Source organism: Cloeon dipterum, chromosome 4 (assembly GCF_949628265.1).
Source record: "Cloeon dipterum chromosome 4, ieCloDipt1.1, whole genome shotgun sequence".
NCBI lineage: Eukaryota > Metazoa > Arthropoda > Insecta > Ephemeroptera > Baetidae > Cloeon > Cloeon dipterum.
In genome coordinates, this window is record NC_088789.1 from 4,227,146 (window position 1) to 4,249,323 (window position 22,178).

Genomic DNA, 22,178 nt, shown 5'->3' on the forward strand with positions numbered 1-22,178 from the left:
TTGAGTGATTTTCCGCAGCATCCTCAAAAATCTGTGGAGAAGTACGCACTTGGTATGTCGACGTTTCGTCCGTCTGGTCGCTCTCCTGGAAAAGCTAATTTCCTGCCTGTGAGCATTCGTCCGAAATGCGCGGTTTGCACGTTTGATAGAATGTTGTCCGGATTCGAGTGGTGAATATGATCGCCCCCACATGCTTCAGCGCCCGCATTGTTGCTGCCTTGACTGACTTAGCCAAACCCTGTGGATGTGGTTTGTTCGCCAGACGCTTTCGAGGAATAAACAGTTTGCAAATCAAGTTTCGCAAAAGTTGTGCATTGTATACTCCAATCCGTAGTAATATCAAATAGCACACACAACCCTTCAAATTAATTCCCGGGATTTTGTGCTGGTGATATTGGTAATGGCAGGACCCCAGAATTCCGATAATAACGAAGTTGATTAATGTTTTCCTTGAAGCAATCGGCAAAAGTGGAATGGCAATTCAGTGCCAAAATTGGTTAGGACTGACTTTCCTTAACAACAGTATCTTTTGATCTGGAAAATGGTCCATCCCACCGTGAAAAAAGAATAAATAAGCAAAGAAATTGACATTCTGCGCCGGGGGCACAATCAAACCTTTCCTCCCTCGTGCTCTTTACAATGGCCGTACAGGAAAGGGGTGGATAATTTCAATCAAACCGTTCCGAGAAAAGCCATTTTAGAGTGCTTATTTGCCCTTTATTACGTGCTCGATGTTCCGTCGCGATTTTCCCCTCACCCACTCACACGGTCGCGCGCGCGTAAGCACCTTAAATGCTGCTATATTAAGAGTGATTTCGTGAGTGGTGTCGGCGCGTAACAAGCATGAATCGCTCACAATGTGCAATCAATTATGCTGTCGAGTTCATTGTTGCCGGCTACGTTCGTTGCTGTTGCCTCAGCGTGCGCGCATAAAATATTTATTTTTCAACAGCACCGGCCTCTGCAGCGAAAAGCAATTTTCACGAGAGACGCTCTTTAATAACTTTGTTCAGGAGCCGACCAGCACCCTTTTCCCGATAACAAAAAACTTCGCGCGGGCTGAATATAAATCTCAACTGCTGCTGCTGCTGCTGCTGCTGTGAGCTATCTTTCATTACATCAGCTCTATTGATTTTTCGCCTTGTTTTACGAACTGATCTACCCTGCCTTTTTGTAAAGTTATTACTCTTTTAAGGGGAGATTGTCTACACAGACAGTAAAGCAGCTGCGTGTGCAGTTTCAATCAACATTCCCTCCTTTCCTTTTTTAACCAAAGATAATTTTGGTTAATGATTCCCAACAGTTATCAAGCTCTGAATTTGATTTAAAAATAGATGTTTCAAATTGCTCTCTCGTCGCAGTTTCAGATTTTCAGTAATGAGATCGATTTCATGTTGAGTTGAAATTGAAGATAGTCGTTTACTTATTTATCTTTGCAACCATTTAACTTCCAATGCACAAATAAATGTGATTATAAATTAAAGATCTTAAACTTGTGTTCAGAATTAAAAATCGTCTAGAGTTGCTTCCTTTCCATTACTGCGATCTAAAACCGACTAGAAACTGTCTACCTGTACCATGTAATCTAATTTTGAATAAAATAAAATGCCAAAAGAAGTGAAGCAAAAACTTCAATTAAATTTGTTAGGACGTACATGTCTAATAATGCAGAAAATTACCTAAAATTATATTTTTTCTGGATTTTAATTTGCAAACTGACAAATGGCGACGCTGTTCCATTAGATTCCCTTCCGCTATGCTCGGAATTCATCTGGATCTCGTTTTTTATTTATTTAATTTTCGTGGGGTTTTAAACTGTCAGTTGAGAGTGTTTGTAGGCCGTAAGAAGTTGCATCCGGAACTTTTTATTTTCATGAGGGTGAATTTGGAAAGGACTGGCTGTTTGTCAAAAGTCAGGAAATGCAAGACCTGCCGTGAGGCAGATTTAATTTCCTCCTTTCTATTCTGTTGTACGCGGTCTTTAATTTGGCCGCGCTCCGTGGGGCTTCCTAATGGCGAACAGAGTGTGTTTTCGTTTCAAACGCGTTTTGTTTGTCCACGCGCCTTTGGTTCGTCTCGGCTAAATAAACAGGGTCGGGATGGCCACCCGAGATAAGCAGCAGAGGCGGAAAGGAGATAGAGACCGAGCTGCAGGGGATTATCCATCCGAATGGCACAAAGTGCTGTACGCAATACGTGTATTCCATGATTAACGCGACGAGCGGCTGTGAGAGCTGTGAGCTACCCTGCCAGCAGCCGGAACGGTCATCAGTAATTCAATTACCGGCCATCAACAAATGCGCTGAAAATGGTGGACCACCAATTACCAAAATCCAGAGTGAGTGAAGAGCCTGCGATATTTTGTCGCTAAACATGACTGACACTGACCGAAGCAATTAATTTGCGCTTTATTGGTTTTGCAATTACCGAACGGCGTCTCGAAGTAATTTCCGTTATGTTTGCTTATGCAAATGGCGTCAAAATGCGTATGTGCATTCAGTGTGCACACGCGTAAGACGTTAATTATTTCAGGATAATGGCGGATTGTGAGCGCAGAGGTGGCAGTTAGGAGCACATGTTCAAATTGATCAAAGCATCTAGTACATGGCGTACATATCACTTCAAAGCCTTCCCACGCAAAAGACGGAGTTTGACAGCATCCAGCGAGCAGAAATTGCATGGGAACTTGCTCGTTTTACGCCCTGTTGTGCGTGATTGCTCCGCAGCTCGCAGGGATGTAAATGTTGACACTGTAGGGATGGATGTAGAATAATTACACACAGCTATGAAACCACACAACAATCATTTTGAGAAAGCTGATGTGTGTTTATTCTCGTTAAGGAATATGAGCAGATTTAGGTATATAATATTTATTTGTGCCTTCCAAAAGCTTTTAGGCACCAAATGTGCACGGTCGTCATGAGATTTTAAATTTTAAAAGTTTTAGAGGTGAACACGAAACTATTTCAGACTGACATGAAACATTCAAAACACCAGTAAAACCTTCATATAAAATTAAAACACGTTTCAGCTTTGAAATTAAACAATCTTTTTTAGTTGCTTTCAGCGTCGCAAGTGTTAATCGAGAATTTTTGACATAACGATCTCTCTTTACTATTTTTCAATAACGATTCTATCCTGTGTTTCATCAGATAGAGATTTGTCTAGAGGGTTGATTTTAAAGACACCATTTATTTTCATTTTTTTCAGAATTTTTTGAAGCCGGAAAACGTTTTAATTTCGCAAACTAGATAAATGTGATATTATCAAGTTTCTCCTAGTAAAATGAATAAAACAGTCTGAAAAAAACTGCAAGGGAAAACCACACCATCACGCCACTATAAATAAAGTTTGATGTATAAATACTAGTGAAATGGAAAAAATAAAGAAATCATATTTTTTGAAATCAAAACCCTTTACGTCTGCTATGTTCATTTTCCGCACTATTTCAAACCACTCTCAAAAGTATCTCTCTCTCTCTCTCTCTCTCTCTCTCTCTCTCTCCTCTCTCTCTCTCTCTCTCTCTTCTCTCTCTCTCTCTCTCTCTCTCTCCTCTCTCTCTCTCTCTCTCTCTCTCTCTCTCTCTCTCTCTCTCTCTCTCTCTCTCTCTCTCTCTCTCTCTCTCTCTCTCAATTCTTTTTTCGCGTTATTCCGACCAATGCACAAAAAACTCTACTCCATATTTTTACCCTCATCTCATTGAGCTCGTTGAAATAGGTAGAAAATTAAACTCAGAAGTGATTAACAAACATAAATTCGATTGGGATTATAAGCAGAGCAGACAGCAGGCGTGACACTCACAACACCCGAGCACACATGCAATTTGCACGTCCGGAAAATTGCATTTCAGCTGCTGGCAAAGAGCAAACAGCGAGCTAAGCCCCCGTGATTAGATAAAACATTCATTGGCACGAGCGCGACAACGGTGTCCACGCGTGCATTGGAAACGGGCGCGCGAGAGTGGCTGGCGTTGGCGCGATGGAATTACACGCGAAGTGAGTGCGTTGCCGAGGTATTACACGGCATTGATCAGTTTAATTAAGGCAACACGCAAGGTGAGGAAATTGCGTCGAGCCAGACAAGATGATCCCTTGTTCCCTGCCAAGTGGCTGGCGCGACTTTTCTTCATTTTCCAAACTCCCGTCGCGAAAGAAATTTGCTTTGCGCCCCTCCGACTTCCATCAAGGAAATGGGAAACGAGGAAATACACCCAGCTTTGCAAATTAGTGGCAATATTCTGCGAATTCTGTGCCTCGTTTCGACTTCTTTCATATGAAAGCTCGTTTTGCACACCGCGTGTGGCTCCCTTTTCCGGAATTTCCTCGTTAAGAGCCAATTTCCTTGAAACGGTTGTCTCCTTTGGTACGTTTGTCAATACCATCTCATTCTTTATTAAATCCTGCCATCCAATCCGCTGCAATTTGTGCCCATTAGGTCCGCAGATGCAAGTTCTCTCGGCGCTCCTCTGGGTTTCCAGGTCCAGATTGAACATACATACGTGGTTTTGCGGTTGGAGGCATGTAGGTTACTCGCCCCTTAGGGAGCTACCCCTATATCAAGAAATAAAACTGTGTGGTGCAACCATTAGACTCACTTTTCGGCCCAAACACTTATTTCATTCCGAAACTATTGCGTGCATGTTTCGCTTTAACTACAGCGCAATGCCATTAAAAGTTTTAATGGATAAATTTCCACTCGAGGTGCGCAACATTCAGCTGAAGAAAAGGGACTTGCTCTCGCTGTCTCGAATGTTGATTTTATTTCATTTCAACTTGCTTCAGCTACATCTGTTGCCTTATTTCACAAGAAATGTTTCTCTAAGTGGAAAAATGCAATAAAGTTGCTTTAAAGGGAGAATTTGCCTTTTATTATTTTAATTTTTATATTTCAAAATTGTACCGTAGTATTCGTCTTTCAACAAACAACCAATTGGAGGTTAAAATTTCAAAAGTGCTATATGGAAAATTGAAAATACCTGAGAAATAAAATTTGTGTAATAAAACGGCGAGACAACGCTGGCATTATTCAAATAAGCTTCCAACTAACTTTGCCCTATTTAAAATGAGTAGGCGACTATGTAAATTCCGCCGCCAAATTCCAAAATTCCATCCCAGCCTTCCTCTGAGGCACGCGAGGGACCGAAAATCTCGTTCCACTCAATTCATCACCATCTCCGCGTACACGCACAAAAAAGACGTTCGCATTTCGTCAAGGGGATCGAGGCTAATCTAATTAAAAGTTGCTCTTGACGATTTTTTATCATCATCGCCCGAGTGCGTTTCATTTCCACCGCCGTCTCGCGATGATGGCTTGTTTTGGAGCTGAGCTGTCACCTCGTGTCGGGCGAATACTTAATAAAAAGACCCGTGATGAATGGCGCAACCGCGGAATGCGCAAGATGGAACCCTTCCATGTTGAAAAAAAATAATAATAATAAAAGCAGTCTGAATTTTCCATCCTGATGAATAATTCAGGATTGCTCGCTTCGAATTTATTCCTCTCGTATTTCGCTTCTGCTGCCAGAGCGAATGGTGCGCACGCACAACAAAACCCTCGCCTTTAATGGTAACTTTACGTGTGCACCCGACGCTGGTTAGCTATTCTACGCTGTACTCTTATTTTTACCACTCTGCGAGTTGTCTCTTTCCGGAAGCACGTTTTGCATTTGTCTCTCTTGCGCCAGGACAAATTGAACAAAGTACTAGAGCATGAGATGAAAACCTTCGCGGCCACAGCATCCTTGATATTGATCAGATGACAAACACGATATTGAGATGGGAGGTATGTTGTAGGTTAGAATAAAATAAATTAATTTAATTTCTAAAAAAGTTAAATGCTTTAACTAAAATTTTATTCGTATTTAATATTATCAATTGACACTAGAAAACTAAATTAACTTTTTAATAAATATATTAACTTGTTTAACAAAATTTAATCAAAATATGTATTTTTTATTTTTAACGTCAGTTAAATTAAAGATTTATCAAAGATATGTGTAAAATTTTGGAAATTTAAATCTTACTGATCGAAGAAATGTTATAACATGATAAATATGTTATTTGTTATGTGTTCTCGTCGATAATTTTAATTAGTGATTCAGACTAATTCCATTAAACAGAGCCGAAAACTATCAGATATAATTCCGGATAAGAACTACAGCATAGAGTTAATATGATGTAATACGACTTCGCAACTCTCCAATAAGGAGAATCGCTAGATCACTAAATAAAAATGGTCTTTTAGTGATCTATCCTTTTTAAAATAAATTGAACGAAATCATAACTACCATCGAATATGATTAAGTTTAGGCAGTTTAGGTTTAAATTGTGAGTGGTGTGAAAAACCTTAGAATTCGTTTGTGGACGCTGTGTAAAGTAAGAGGAAATTCAGGCACGAAACTAAATTGATACCAGCATCCCAGCACAGCTTTCCAGGAAAAGCAATCACCTACGGCTGGTCACAATATCGGCAAATATGGCCTACATTAATCAGATTAAACGTCGGTTCCGAGAAGCGACATAAACCATGCGTGGCGCTCATTAAGAGCAGCTGTCGATTTTCCCCAAGCGAGTAACGCTGCCGAGTGCAGGTCAGGAATTCGCGCACAGACACAAATTAACTGCGGTTCGCCGAAGACATTTGGCTGGCTGCCAACACGCCGCGTTCCAGCCTTCTCAGAACGCATAAAAATGCATTCCGCGGAATTGTGTGAAGCGACGAGAGAGTGCCTTTCGGTGTAACAACCGTGTTTATGCTCGGTTTCGAATTAAAGACCAACATGGTGATTGCGCTCTGGCGAGAGAGCACAGGGTAGATTTCGCTCTTGCCTCCGGGCGGGGTATGAAAAACAGCGCGGTAGTTTGCGCCGAGCCGTATCTAAATATTGAAACTGCAGTTACGGCGTCCGTTGGATGATATTGCACCTGCCGCGAGCCGGTTTTCCGTTGTTTGCCCCGGGTTTAAAGGATTTCGCGTCAGATAAGACGGCGCAATAATCGTAATGTAATAACACCACGGCCGTATGCTGTGCCATGGAGGACGTAAACTGGAATGGTTTTCTGCTTGCTTTGTTCACGGTGCAAACTTTCTTCTTGCAACAAGGGGAGGGAGACATTGTTTCAGATGGAACAAAACGCCAAGTTTAGTGCCTTGAAAAGCTGTCGTAATGGGTCTGCTGGCATCAGGGCAGCAGAATAATAATTTTTACTTTTATCTGCCTGACCTGGAAGAGCCAGTAGCCGACGTAACTTGGACATTTCCGAGAAAAGGTCAAAAACGAAAATCCTCCAAGAAGACGGATATCAATCTCACTCAACTGAAGTTATTTTGCCAAATTCACTTGACCAATTTCCTGTCGTGATTTTATGCCAATTATGTGCCATTACGTAATTTGCCAGTGACGCCAAGTCGTAGTTAAACTCGATTTTTTAAGCGCCTGTATTCACAATTTTCCACATTTAATTTCGAACGAAAATTTCCAGTCCACTAGCTAACTATCCATTAGCCCATTAAAAATTCATCGCCTGAGCCATGAGCGAGATGAAATCCAGGTGCGTTAATGCGCCGCAATTTTTTGCGCTTACGCGTGAGTGCATTTTGATGGACTCCCTTTGTGCTCGAGTTTTTTGCGCGCAAGAGCACAGAATCAGGCCAGCCAGCAGGCTAGCAGGAAAAATGACCCAGGGGCCACGCAATAAATATTAGAATAATCCACCGACGGACGGGACAACCTGTTTGTCCGTGGACATAAATCACGCTGGCGGCGAGCAAACATAGCACCATGCAAGGTACATACGTGTGCACACGTTCCAACAGCGAACGCGGCCAAAGCCAGGAAGTGTCATTCGTTGCTTTTCTGTTGATGCGTGCGATTTTCTATCTGGCGCGCAACTAAAGTGACGAGAGGCAATCTCTGCACCCTCTGGAAGATAACAACGCGTTTTCTTTCCTTATCAAATGACGCTTTTGGGTGGCGAAACTTTCCCTGTCCTCTAGAGATTTACTTTTCGGCGTCTTCCCGACTCCCGCATATTGAGTTTTATTGTTTTGTTTGTTTTCCCTGGCGGATTGTTTGTGCCGTTTCTGGGGTTCCATTGGACATGTTTTACACAAATAACCTGAACCGTTCCTTTCCTTCAAATAACAACATTAAAACTTTTTCAGGAATTTTCCTGGGTGAACCTGTTGCTTCCTTATCGAATGTTAATGGCGGCGGGATTTACGAATCGAAAACCAATCCGTGGACAGAAATCATTACGGGTGTCATTAAAAATTCATTAAATTCCAATAGGTTCGGTGCTCTTTTGAGCTGCTGAAAAGAAGTGGTGCGTACGTACGTTGTTTTCAAAAGGAATAAATCGATCACCAGAGGCACGGTGTGTGTGTATATTGTATTTCAGAAGAGAGCAGAGACACTCGAACAGAGACCTTCGCATCCTTCTATCCATCCGGGTATATTTTATGCATGCTCCGAGGCGGCGAGGCTGATTATCTCTTGCGCCGCCGCCGCCGCTTCCACTTAATGCACTTCTCGCAAAAGCTCCGCATCACCGACCGAAAATTGATTCGGATGCTGCCGTTTCCTCAACCTTAACGGAATTCATCGGTCGGGAAACATTCGAACCGACCCCGATATGAAACACTGTACTTTGGCGTTTCTTCAACCGCATCCCCATCGTGCGCAATTGATACTTTTAAAATATATATGCCCCCTTTCGTCTCAAACCCACGCGAACGTCATTATTTCCTCGTTTAAATCACGAAATATGCATTATTATTCCTGAGCTAATGGGTGTGCAATCCCTCCGGGTGACAAAACTTGAAAGCAAACTTCAGTCATTCATCCGTCGAACGAACATGATTTTGCAAACTTGGTGCTTTGTTGCTATGGCTGTCTCGTTTCCTTCCTCCTATTTTCCTGCAGGCACTGGCGTTTCGTTGGTAAATTCACTTCAATTCCACGATGAGGAACGATGACATTTCTTGATGTATTATTGTCGAATATAAATAGGCCGAGAGCGAGCACAAATTCGCTTGTTTGGAGTTGCCATAATGGAAACGGTGAAATACATATTCTTCTTTAAATATTGTAAAAATGGTTTGAAAAATATCGAAAAAAAACTGAGCTTTATTTTCCATTGGGGGTTTGAATGGTTTCATACCGTGAAAAACATGGGAAATGGAAAACAGCAAATTTTTTAACTTTTTAGATGAAACAGCAGAAAACTTTTTGTTTTATTTGGAAAATATTGCAGTTTTAAAATCTATTTTATATCAATTGCGGCTCAGTACGGCGAGAGATTACCTTGAAATTAATCGTTTTCGCAATATTTTGCTACTATATTGTATACATTTTCTTGCTGTATTTTCTTTTCATTTATTGACATGCACAAATAAACAAGTATATATTTTTGCGTAAAGATAGATTGCAAGTCTTATTCATGTGGCGAATTTGAGCCAAATCAGGGTTTATTTAACCGAGAAAAAATCCCTTTTATTTGAAATTTGTCCATTTATTAGGCAAATATTTACTGAAAGAATTATTATTTACAATCGCGTTGTTTGCTTACCTACAGAATTTTTGTAGCGAATTCTCTTTGAATGATATACGCAAATATCAGCCTTTTGCTTTGACGGGCCGTTTCGCGACCACCGACCAGCCTGTTAGTGCTTTACTCGTTTCGCTCACTGAAGCGAATCTTGGCTTTTAAAAACAGCGAAAAAAGCGGCGGTCGCCTCGGTGCGAACTGCAAGCCCATCCTCTAAAAGCAACCTTTTCTCGTGAAGTGAATAATCTCTCATAAAAGCGCTCTCAAAACACAAGTCATCGCACACACACACATCCTTCGCTGGGCGTCGGCGGATCGAGCCAGCCGGCGAGATTAATATTTTGTTGCCGATACGAGAACGTGTGTGCGCGAAGCACTCACGCAGCCGCTGGCATAAATGCGTAAAACAGTGCGAAAGCAAAAATCTGCTGTGTGCGCGTACGTGAGAAGACAAAAACATTCTCGCTGTTTGCGATGAGCGTTATTGATATATTCAAAGTGCAGCAGCAAGTCGGTCGGATGCGAGGGAGAGAAATCCCAGATCGCGCGCGGCTCTCGTGAAACAAGCCGACCAATCGGCTGGCGAGACTTTCGGTAACGGGTTGCCTAGCAACCTGTTCTCGCTCGTGTGTAGTTAGTTACGGCCAAGGTCAGTTTTACTCGCTTGCTGATTGCCAAGGTACAAGGGTACGCGGCCGGGGTGCCTAATGGCGCTCGAGTTTTCGCTGCGATTCTGAAAAGTATTGGGCTTCGGCTGATACGGAAATTGGCAATGTTTTGCAGCATCCCTCTCTCTCGGATTGATTTGAGAGGATCTCTTTTAAAGAGGAAGAATATTTTTGGGAGTCGACTTTTTTATTCAGAGAATGCTTGTTTACCAAGCTGGACCACAGCGTTTAGGAGTCCATCGTGCATGAAAGGCACGAAAGGAAATATTTATTTGGATTTTTCGGATTTATTTTTATCTTATTTGGTTGTAGAAAAGTCAACCTTTTCTAATTTAATGAAAATGAAGGAACTTTAATAAAGGGGAATTTAAAAGAATTTAACCCTCTACTCTCTAGGATGCAATATTTTGACAGAATGAATTTCGGAGAGACCGTAGGATTCAAAATACCTGATCGACAAACGTTGTACGAAAAGTGGCTCATGATCAAAGACTGATCTTCCCACGCACTTCAAATTAACAATCCACAAAATTTAAAATGCGAATAAACAGTTCACCAGCCGATAATTATTTGGAATTGGCTGGATTTGTCATATGTTTCCTACAAATCTGTTTCGTGACAAAAAATAGTAAAAACAAAAAATTGACCAGCAAGAATATTGATGTGAATCTTCATTTTTAGGTTTATTTAATTTAATTTTAGGTCAAAACAAGACGAGATCTTGTCTGTCTTTCCTCTTTTGTCAGTATAGAAAGCAGGTCTTAGCTCCCCAAACTGTTTTCCATAAACATACGGCTTGAAAACAACTCCTGTCTGTCTTTTCTGCTGTACACTTTTAGTGTTTTATAAAGCTTATTCATATTTCATCTTTACCTAAACTCTTTAACCTTCTTCACCGGCTGCGGTACTTTTCATGTCAGGTTTGCAGCCTTTATTGTTGAAAGTGACATCACCCTATCAACCAATCAAACGAGGAAAGCTTTTAATTATTACTCAACACAATTTCTTCTCATAAAAAGTAAATTTGAAATACACACACGACGACAGCAACACAAATAATTGAAATGATTTATATTTATTTACCACACGAAATCGAATGAAATTTCAGTGTACCTGTGAAGCAAGTCTTTTTAGAGAAAACAAAAATAGATTTCCCCACCGTAAACAGAGACTCTATTGAAGGAACAACGAAAAAAGCACAAAGCTAGAGATATTTTGTCATTGAGCGACGCACAGACGCAGCAATATCTCGTTTCGAGCTCGTCTCTGGCTTCTCACAATTCACTGAAGCGTCGCCAGTCTAGAGCAATTTGTTAGATGCGCCTATACCTCCACGCAAAAAATGGCATCTCTTGACCATTCCGAACAAAAAGTTGGGTCCACCGTTGAGCATGCAGAAGTTCTTTAGGCCCGGCTAATGACCTTACTTAGATTCGGGCACAACTTTTCCACCGCAATTCCAGTTCGCGCAGAGTTTATTCAAGCCGCTAGGGAAACACAACGCGCGCACAAGAGCGCCCGCATTACGCGACAAAGGAGATTTGCTTTGGCATTGTTCTGTTTGCCTTAGAAACAAAGCCAGCGGCTTTCAATCTGGTGCAACGGTCCCTCGCAGCGGCAAAGCCTCAATTTCAATCTGACTATAGCGGCGCGTGCAACTTTATTGGTCGTTTATCTCTTTTAGACCTGTAATGAGGTCGGACCGACCCCGTGAAGGTGGCGACGCGTGCGTTTAATTCTTTGGGGGTTAATCTACGTCAGCCGCCTGCGTGAAGGCAACGAAATTATTATCATGCAGTTACGCAGGCATTATTTGCGGAGCACGAGTTTTCGTCTGATGCCCAGGTTAAAGCTGGCTCGTGATGAATGTGTCTGCGTTGTACTCGCAAAGCGAATTAGATGAATGTAAAATATTGCCTTTTCCTCGTTTGTAATTGTGTTATTTCCTTGCTCTCTGCGAGCTTGTTTGTTAATAGCAGCAGATGCTATAATATTTAACTCTTTGCACTTTCAAAGAGGCTCTTTCTGCCAACAACATTATGCTGGAAAATTGTTAATTCAGTTAATCAACATTTCCAGAGGATAAGAGTGAAGGAAACGCTCTGGCTCTCCTAGTTTCAATTGCACTCATTATTGGAATTAATACAAGTTCACGAGCTAGTTCGCAGTCAGGTTTGAACTCGGAGCGAAGAGTCTTTAATTTGTATTAAATATTTTATACAGAATGTTCCAAAGAGATCTTCTGCAGAAAATTAGATTTCATTAATGCATTTATAAAAAAAATAAGTGAATGCACTAAATTTTACAAAAATTTCCCAAGACAAAACTATGTATTTTTTTCTTTTTGTTAGTGAACTCAATTTTAAGGTTAACTCGCAATCATCCTAAAAAGAGCACGATATTAGCTTTTTGCTGCACGTTTCGCGTTGGGTGTGCGACGGAATGGGGTGCTCTCTGTACACACGTGTATAAATGTAACTGGATATCTGCCTGCTAACGTGCGGTCAGCTTGGCGCACGAAATTATATTTATGTTCCCGGCACAGCAGATAGAGCTATATATACGGTAGATTTGAAATGAGCTTTTGTCCGCTTAATTAATTTAGTGCTCTGCGCCGAGGATTAAATTTCGTGCCGAGTTTACAGGTTAGTAGAGTCGGAAAAAATAAATTTTGTCGTAACGAAATGGGTCAATTCCAACAATCATCAATGCGATGATAATTAATTCGACCCCCCTGTTGCGATTAGTGCTGCTCGCCTCTTTGTGACCGTACAATGCAATTAACAGGCGAAATGAGCCTTCGGGGAAGTGCGCATTACATGGAACAGCCATTTGAATTGATAATTTAGCCTCCATGCAAACCAAACTAACTGACCGTTGCCATCAGTAAATTTAATTTTCCTGGTTTCTGCATAACAATGAAGTGGCCCAGAAAGCGTATAGGACTGTCAGTTATGGGAGAGTGAAAGCCGAGCTAGGAGATTGCGTAGTCAATTAATATTCGATAGAAAATTTAGCCACAGTTGGCATCGAATCATACGGGTGCCCAATAACTTCACGAAAGAATAATAACACTCTCTGCAAAAGGGATTACATTGGTGTGTAAATCAAATTTAAATAAAGGTTAAAATCTCTTCTGCAAAATTTGTTTATATAATAACTCGGTTTTCAAAGAAGAATCTATTGCATGGAGACGGCCTATGCAACCTGCACGTATTTGTCAAGAAATTGTCTCAAATTTTAGCTTCTTGGTAGATGCCAATGAAGGCAGAAGCATAATTGTTAGAAAAAATTAAACGGAGCTCACTCGGTGTTTAGTAAGTTATTTTTTTATATTTCTATGGAAATATTCTGCTCACAATCAATTAATTTCGGCAACTGGTTGTAGCTTCCTGTGTCTTGTAGCTGGCTGTGGATGTGGATAATTGTCGTAATGAAATGCAATTTCCTCTGACAGTAGCCAAAAAGCTCACAATCAGTTCAAAAGGGTTATGCCACCGTTTTTTTGCATTCTTCTCAGACTTGAATACTTTAGAAACGATTTCATGATGCCGGCAAGATGTTTCAAGCTCTCACTCAGAGAAACACCCAATGATATTTTTTGTAAAGTTAATCCTGTTTTTCAGTGGCGTCGCTAATTCTCGATTTTGAAGTGAATGCGAACTAGCTCTCTTCACGCCGCTTTCCTCCAACCCTATCCAAACACACGCACCAAATCTTATCTTCGCAGCAGCACCGCAAGCAAGCAATTTTCCGTCGTCTTTACCAAGGCACATAGAGAGAAAAGAAAAATTTTGCGGCCGATTTCACTGCCGCCACCGACATGTGCGCTTGCTCAACCATTTCTTTGAAAAAGAGTCTGCGTTCCATCTAAGCGAGGAAAATGCGAGAAGCGCTGCTTTTTACTGCGCTATTTTTTGTTTCACCGGTTTGGGCCTGTTTTAAGAGCTCGGGCTATTCTTGAGGTACCTGCCAGATAATCTAATTTGTTCGGTTGAATGTTTTCTTACCTAAAATGTTCTTGCCGTTTGCCGCATTTTTATTTACTTTTCATTATAATTCCGCCACTCCTGTGCCCGACCTTACAATTTTGATTCAATTTATTTTCGCACTCAACAAAGCCTCGAAATGCGATTGTCAATAATTGAATTATTATTTATATTTTTCACTCTAGAGAAATTCAACAGTTTACTGCTGTAATATTTCATAACACATATATGTTGCATGAATTAATGCAGTTGCTCAACTCCCAAGTCTAATTAACCGCTACAGTAGCCGCTTTTTATTCCTTTTGATTTGTATCCACTGGAGAACCGCTGAATGGGAATTTACCGAAGATTGAAGATTGCACAATTTACTCGCTTGCTTTCCTGTAAAGTTTTGATCTGCTCTCCGTACACATACACTTGCACAACTCGACCAACATGAATCTGCTGGGAAATAGTAACATACAAGCGCCGGCTGCTCAGCTTGGTTTGCAGAAGCAACCAATTCAACACGTGCAATCGAAGCACTTGGCCGTGATATGAGAGCGAAATTCCCCACAGGAAAACCACAGTTGATTATGTACATACACTGCCCTGCAAATATGTACAATCATGCTTGGGGTTGATTTTTAGCTAATTACACGCTGTCAGCGGATTCCGTGCTCATTTCGGCGCATTCTCTATCGGATTTGCCGGCCATCCTCGGATTATCGATTTCGTCGCAGGTGAAACACGAGTTAAAAAGCACCTATATCGCTTCATTATAAAAATTAGATTTTCATTTTGCACGCATTATTTTGACGGGAGGCGCAATGAGTCGCGCACACCTCGTTGTTTGTTTGAAATAAGTTCGTTTTTTGATTTGTTACACCCTTTCTCTGCACCCAAGTGGAAAGCCGGTGCGCTATGGCCTAGTGTTGTTCTCGGTGAGAGCCGCAGGGTGGAAATGAAATATGTATAAAAGGGAATAAAAGAGAGAGAGAGAGAGGAAACGTAAAACGAATTTCAGCAGGAAACCCAACTGCGCTGTTTCCCTCAAATGAAACGCATTTCTCGTTTTTGCGTTGCTTTCAACACGAAAATTCATGCAAGATTGGAAACATGATGAATTTTCCATGCGGTGGCGGAATATTCTGTCAGTAAAATTAAAACTATAGCCATGTTTTTAATTCGTAACTAGGAGATTGAAATCCATTGATTATCATACAAAATTAAATAGCTTTCGCCCATAGCGCGCCGTGCACAATTTTATATTTCGGGCGCCCCACCACACACACAATGGGCCGCAAAATACATAATAATTTTACGAACAATTATATTATAAAATAGAACGCACAATCTCAGAATAGACTGGGAAAATCAATTCTTATTCGTCAACTTCGGCTGGTAATTAGTTTTTCACGCTGCTCACAAGCAATTAAGCACAATTGAATTTAATTGCCCGAGCGGCATGTTATAAAAGAGCCTCGTGAATGCAGTGGAATTTTGAATGCTTAATCTAGCCTATTATTCGGTGGCATAATCGCACAGCAGCAGGTCGTTGTTTTATCCAGCCGTGTCATCCGTGTTTTGCTGCCTGCCTGTGCCGAGTTTAATGCTGTTGAAGCGAGGGCCTCTGCTCCCTTTCCGCGCCAACTCATTATTTCGGTGGCGGTTGTGATGAAACGCGAGCCTAATTGCGCAGTGCGTCGCGCAATTTCCCAACAATAAAATTCACAAAGCTGATTCCTGCCGCTATAATTATTGCCCGTATTCACGTTTCACAATGCACACGCTGGATTATTGAGCAGCCGCTGCTTCAGAGCCGAGTTTGCCGCCTCCCAAGATAGAATTCCTTAAATGTTTTGCGCTCTCATCTTACACCACCAACGCAATACTTGCTCTATAAATAATTAGAGATCATATACGATGCTAAATCGATCCATAGTTAAAATCGAGCCGGATAATATTTTAATCTGATTATCCAAGGACAAATTTTAACCCTGTTGTTAGGGATTAGTTAGGGATAGTTGTTTTTTGCTTGACGAGCCGATGTCTGCGACGTCTAAATTTTTCTTTGAAAAACCTGAATCAATTCTAATGAAACTCAAAATTTTTAAAACACTTTAAAGACCATGAATCGCACGAAAATAAGAAAAAAAACTTGCCTGGATGTTTGAAACCCTTTTTCGTAATTTTAAGCTGCAAGATTGACTCAGTTTTCCTCATGTTTGTTTCAGGGTAGTTACCGACCAGCGCCGTGAGCGTCTTGGGCGCTGTGGCCGTGCTGCTGGTGGCCGCTGTCAGCTACCAGTGCGCCCTGGCCACGTGGCGCAAGTTGCTCCGGGGGTGGCGGCTGGGCTCTGACAGCGGGGTGGAGGCGGAAGCGGCGCCCACTGCCGTCCGCATCAGCCACTCGCTGCCGGACTTGCAGCCCCTGCCGCCCCCCACAGCACCCGTTCTTGATGTCCCGCGACCCCCTCGTCCCTGTGAAGTCAAAAAGGCAAGTTTCTCCATTCTGCAACATAATCGGACTAATTATTTAAGAAAGAATTTCATCACTTGATAAGTGAGATAAATTTTAATAATAAAATTTTGAACTTCGTTAAAATTTCGATTTTGTGATCATTACAATTTATTCACTTTGGGGTTTCAATGTAGGGTTTTAAGATAATAATCGATTTTAATAAAAATAAAATCAATGACTATTTTAAAGTTAATTTCTAAGAGCAAACCCCTAGAGCACAGTTAAAGCTTTAAAATTCCATTTTCAGATTTTTTTTCAAATTTGCTTTATTGATTAATTTTTCCGAACATGTAAAAGAGCAAAAATGCATTAACATAAAATTTAAATATGATGAAATTTGTAAAAATCAGTTGCTCAAGTGAATATTTTAACTGCTTCCGCAAAATTTGATCTTTTTTGTACGTTTTTCTGTGATAAAGTCGGTACTTAGAAGAGTAATATATAACAATTTTCTTCAATCAATTCTTTAGGTCATAATTTTGTAATATCATTTAAAGTGACATTTTGTTTCGCAGGTCCTTCGTCAAACTACTCTTCCGTCTGTGCCTACCAGGCATCAAACTTTTCAACGTCAGCTATCCCATCGTCTTGATCTGGACGATGTCCCCTTCACCGTTTGTACTCTAGAACCGAAACACAGCATAGGCCATATCATGGTAAGGGTAAAAAAAACTTGAGTCGTAAAGTCGCTGGCCCGAATGAGTCGGGCAAATATTGTACTCAATTTCTGTTCGACTTGTGTGAGCAGAAAATTGGAAAACACAACAAGCTGGCGCCTAGTGTATATTCTGCGTCGGCAAACAAACTTACTTTGGCTGTTCTAACAATTGCTGCCTCATCCTTTGAACTGATATCTGAGCGCTACGCTTGCTTTTGAAAGCACCTTGCCACTTTTTGTTTTATTGCATATGCACGAAAACAGCTCGGGTGGAGTAATGTGTCTTCAGGTGGGTGGTGATTCATAACGAAATAATTATCAAGTGGCGGTGAATAATTGCAGCACGCGCTGGGGAATTAAATGGGGCAAAGTGCGGTGTTGCGTTATAAATTGCTACGCCCTTTGGCTGCGTCTGTACCTTTGCCGCGGGGCACGTGTGAGAGAGAGTGCTGCTTTGCTGGTTGCAGATAATTCAACGGTCGGCGCCTGCCGTTCCTTCCGACTCAGCGAGTCTCATCTGCAACTTTCATAGTGTGCAGAAAGTGGAGCGGCAAAGCAAATTAAGTTTGCACACCGGTAGAAATGCAATTTTCTTATTCGCAAAAAATCTGCTTCATCAGAGTGCAACGCGCAAGTTGCAAAAGCGCTGCAGCATAGTTGTTAAAAGATGCTCTTTTACAGTGACCATTATTTGCAAAAAAGGCCTAACTTTCAGTTTAATATTCCTAAGTATCCAATCCGTCATAAAAATTATCTCCTCGCTTCATTTTGACGTCATTTTTGTTCGAGCACCTGCTATCTCATTTTTCACTTTCCGCGATTTTTTGCAAGTCAAAACGGCGCCGCTGCCGCTTGCACTAGGTAGAAGGCGAAAAATTTGCACGCCTTGCGAGACTCGCAGGAGCCCTCTCCGAATAAATTGGAGTGGATCAATCATTGTGTGGAAAACATGCAAGCAAAAGCAACAGGAGTGCTTCTCGTCGGGGATGATGATGATGATGATGTGTATCTCGGCGTTTGTAATCCACCTTAATGTGCTCGGCGGAGACCTATTTTTCCTTTCCAAGGACATCATTCCGCATTAGTCGGGGGCGGCAGGGAAAAATCGAGTGCTATTAATCCGTTGGCGGTTTGCATCAGCATTACACGGTTGCGCAGAGCATGCATACCAATCAATTGGTCATTACTCCACCCTTTTATTGGAAGCAGGCTGTTATTGCGTTCTATTTCTGACGTCGGAACGCCAGTGTAAATGATACGCTTGCTGTTGTAAAACATCAGCGCATGCTAATTTTGTATATTCAGAATTATGAATCAAATGTTTCATGGTGGAACTCAAATTACACATTTTTAAAATATCTTGCTTGATTCTAAACTTGGAATGCATTTCAAAACAATTTATCTTACTAGCTTTCAAGCAAATTATTATATTTACCTTCTCAAACAAAAAGCGCGTATAGATAAATGAGGGGGCAGATGGCAGATGCACGAGCACCGACAATGAGAGCAAAAACTGCAGGTACCAGCACAGTGCTTGTGGAGCACCTGGTTCATTTGCATTCGTGCCGCAAACATTTACACTCGTTTCATTAATGTGGGTCTTTTCTTTTGAAATGTGGACCAACGCAACAAGGTGGAGAACCATTTCCATGAATGCAGGATAAATACTAAGAAGAATAATCGACCCGAGAACTCATTGTCAGCAATATACTCATTGTATAAGAGACAATATTTACGTTCGCATTGACCCAGATCGCAAGTGATTAGAAGTAAACCGCTTTCCAACCTACTGAGTCTAGAGTTTAATTGAAATTGCAAAGTACTTCAAATAATGAACTAGCACATTTCGTCAGAGTCTGCAAATGAACTTGTGTGTGCTGTTGGAACTTTACCCTGCAAGAATAATTGAAATTTAATCAAGCGTACTTTACACGTCAATCTAGCAACTGCTGTGCAACATCGACGCGTAATTGAATGCTAACATTGCTGATTCGATTAGATTGTGCGTTAGTAAAACCATGATAATCAAATCATAATATTAACATGTTAAATTGATGTTTATTATTCCCATTTTACCCGTTCCCTCTGGAGGTTTTGGAATTTTGTCGTGACCGATTATTTTTCAAACGGATGGCAACTCGCTGCTGTCCAGAGATATTTTATGAATTGCTGCAAAAGAGACAGAAACGGAGTCATGGAGTCGGTTATAGGGAGTGTGACCGAGCCATGCTCGCTCCTTAGAAAATATTCTTCGGTCAGTCCGTGCGCAGATGTGCCGGGCGCAGAATAGCCATGATTTCGGATAAGGCTTGATATTAGCCGAAATTACAATACAAATCAGCGTTTCAATTGATCTCCTTGCGTAGTTTTTTTTAATTCACTCACAGACTACTGACCGTACAAATTTAAACATCTTTTTTATAATGATAAGCGAGGCAATTCCTGAAAATGAAACTATTGAATGAATTCTGGGACTTCCCAAAAATTCGAAAATATTTACTGCACTCCCTGATTTTAGTGCATTATTTGCACCAAGACAAGACTTTCTGTGACGAGGATTGAGCTTTCCCGAATCCGCTTTCCTAATAAATAAGGTGCTCTCACAAAAAGCGATTTAATTTCCAGAAAGAATAATTTCCCAAGCAAAATAAAATTTGCTATTTCTATGAATTTTATATAGTTTGTTACATAAAAAGAATCCCTAAATTCTGCGTTAAAAATTAATATTTAAATCTTTTGAAAAAAAACTTCAATCAAAATCACTTACTTCCCATTTCATGATTATTGTTGCCAATCATATTACCCGTTCATTGCTGAGGTGGCATAAATGTTTCATGATAAATGCATTTTGTGTGACTCGCCTCGCTGCTCACCAGAATCCAATACCATTTCCTGATTCGTGGCAGACAGCAAGATTTAATGTCCTCCGCTCGAGTAAACGCGACGCTATCGTGTTCTTTTGTGTTCATCTCTGACCAACGTGCACACTTCTCACTCTAAACCCATTTTATTTTGCGATTGCAGCCGGAGTTGTACGCCAAGGAAATGTGTCTGCAGCCGGCCATCGAGGAAGTCGACAACGTGCAGACGTGCGGCACCTTGAGCTTCTCCCTTCGCTACGACAAAGACGTCGAGGGCCTCGTTGTCAAGGTGAAATACGCTAATCCTTTCCTCGTTCTTTTCTTGGCATTTCAATGTCCCCCAGCTAATCTGATTCGAGACATCTTCCTTTCTCGGGATTCCGTATTTTCAACGGCAGAGAATTCAATTTGCGAAAAGCAGTGAAGTAAACTAGCTTTCATTCGATTTCCCTGTTCATAATATGTGTTTTACTATTTTATTTGGTGCAGTATGTGGAGGATAACACAATATTTTTGGCCAGCAAGTTGAAGAAATGTCCACTCGAGGAAGATCCAAGAGGGGAAAAATCTCATTTTGCACTCAAGAGCGAATATTATGTGGCATAATATCTCTTTTATCATAAGTAGAGCATGTGTACAGCATGTACAGATTGTTCATCGAAGGAAAAATCATTCCGAGAGTCCATCTAAGCATCAGTTATGAGATTGTATATATTATTGCCAAAATTCCATACATATATGATAGTTCATAAAAGTCAAAGGGAAATAATGCAAGAAATGGCAACATAACTAGCAAAATATAGCAACAATTACATTATATAATCTCTCATTGCACTGACAATGAGTCGGAATCACAAACAATAAAAAAAAACTGATAACTTGCCATAAGTGCAAAGGGAGGGAGTCCTTGACTTCGGCTGGCAGTACATTCTGGTATGATTTTATCGATTGATTCAAATAATTGTTGTAATTTTTCTTATGATAAGGTGCTGACATCGGTTTGAGTTAAATAGAATTTCTCATTTAAGAATAAAAATCTTTCCACCTTTTAAAAAAATTATTTGGTTAATTTGATCAAAAGCATTGTACGAGTTAAATTTTCTGTTAAAAGCTCACTAAAAACGAAACCTTTTTCTACAATCACCTTTTAAAACATTTAGTTAACTTGAATCAATTTCTTTTTCTTTTTTGTAAAATATAACTAGGTTTCAAAGCGAGTTATAATCAAGCACTTTTAAATAAGTCGACGTGCAATTAAGACATTTTTTGTTATACCAACAGTCTTTATCGAGAGGCTACTGCGAAGCGAAAAAATTCGCAGCCAATTTTGGCTTGTTGCCGATTATTCCGATTGTCAGCGCGCAGTTTCTGTTGCATTGCAAATCACAAGCGGCAGATAAAAATCGGTGGCGTTTCTTGCGGCAGGCAATCCGTTGTGACAGGTCGTCAGTGATATAGCATGCTATAAACCCACTCAGCAATCATAAAGCAGCACCAATACCGAGCGCAAGCTTTGTCACGGCGGTGATAACGTCGGCGATGGATGTGACAGAAGTGAAATAAATAGACCGCCGCGCAGAAATATCGCGCGCGTAACAAGAAATTGCGGTTTTTAGTGTGGAGAGGCGAGACCGTAAATGCTCTCTCCGCGCGCAGCTCTTTCTCTCTGTTGCGCTCTTATCTCGCCATCCGGCCCAAGCGTCCATTGTTTTTCAGCTTTGTCCGCACACGCAAGGACCTCAATTTTCCGTCTCCCGCCGCTACCGGCGAGCACACCTCATGAAACTGAAGCCTCGCACAAATTGAAATTCCTTTTGATGAGTCGAGGGCTCTTGATTCCTCCTTTTGAACGCCAGTCGCACGGCCGGAAGCCTTTCACTCCTCCAAGAGCACGACTGCAAAACGCACCCCTGACTGCTGCTCCCAAGAGGGTTGTGAATTTCGGCCAATT

General features: G+C 41.1%; 1 protein-coding gene across 1 annotated transcript in view; it reads left to right on the forward strand.

Moving 5' to 3' along the window:
* The window catches only part of LOC135942329 (synaptotagmin-10-like), a 39,427-nt gene that overhangs the window by 8,060 nt on the left and 9,189 nt on the right, over positions 1-22,178 (forward strand). Inside the window, exons 2-4 of the mRNA XM_065488381.1 lie at positions 16,427-16,684; positions 17,224-17,364; positions 20,391-20,516. Coding sequence (XP_065344453.1) covers positions 16,427-16,684; positions 17,224-17,364; positions 20,391-20,516 — 525 coding nt within the window. The remainder of the gene's footprint in view (positions 1-16,426; positions 16,685-17,223; positions 17,365-20,390; positions 20,517-22,178) is intronic.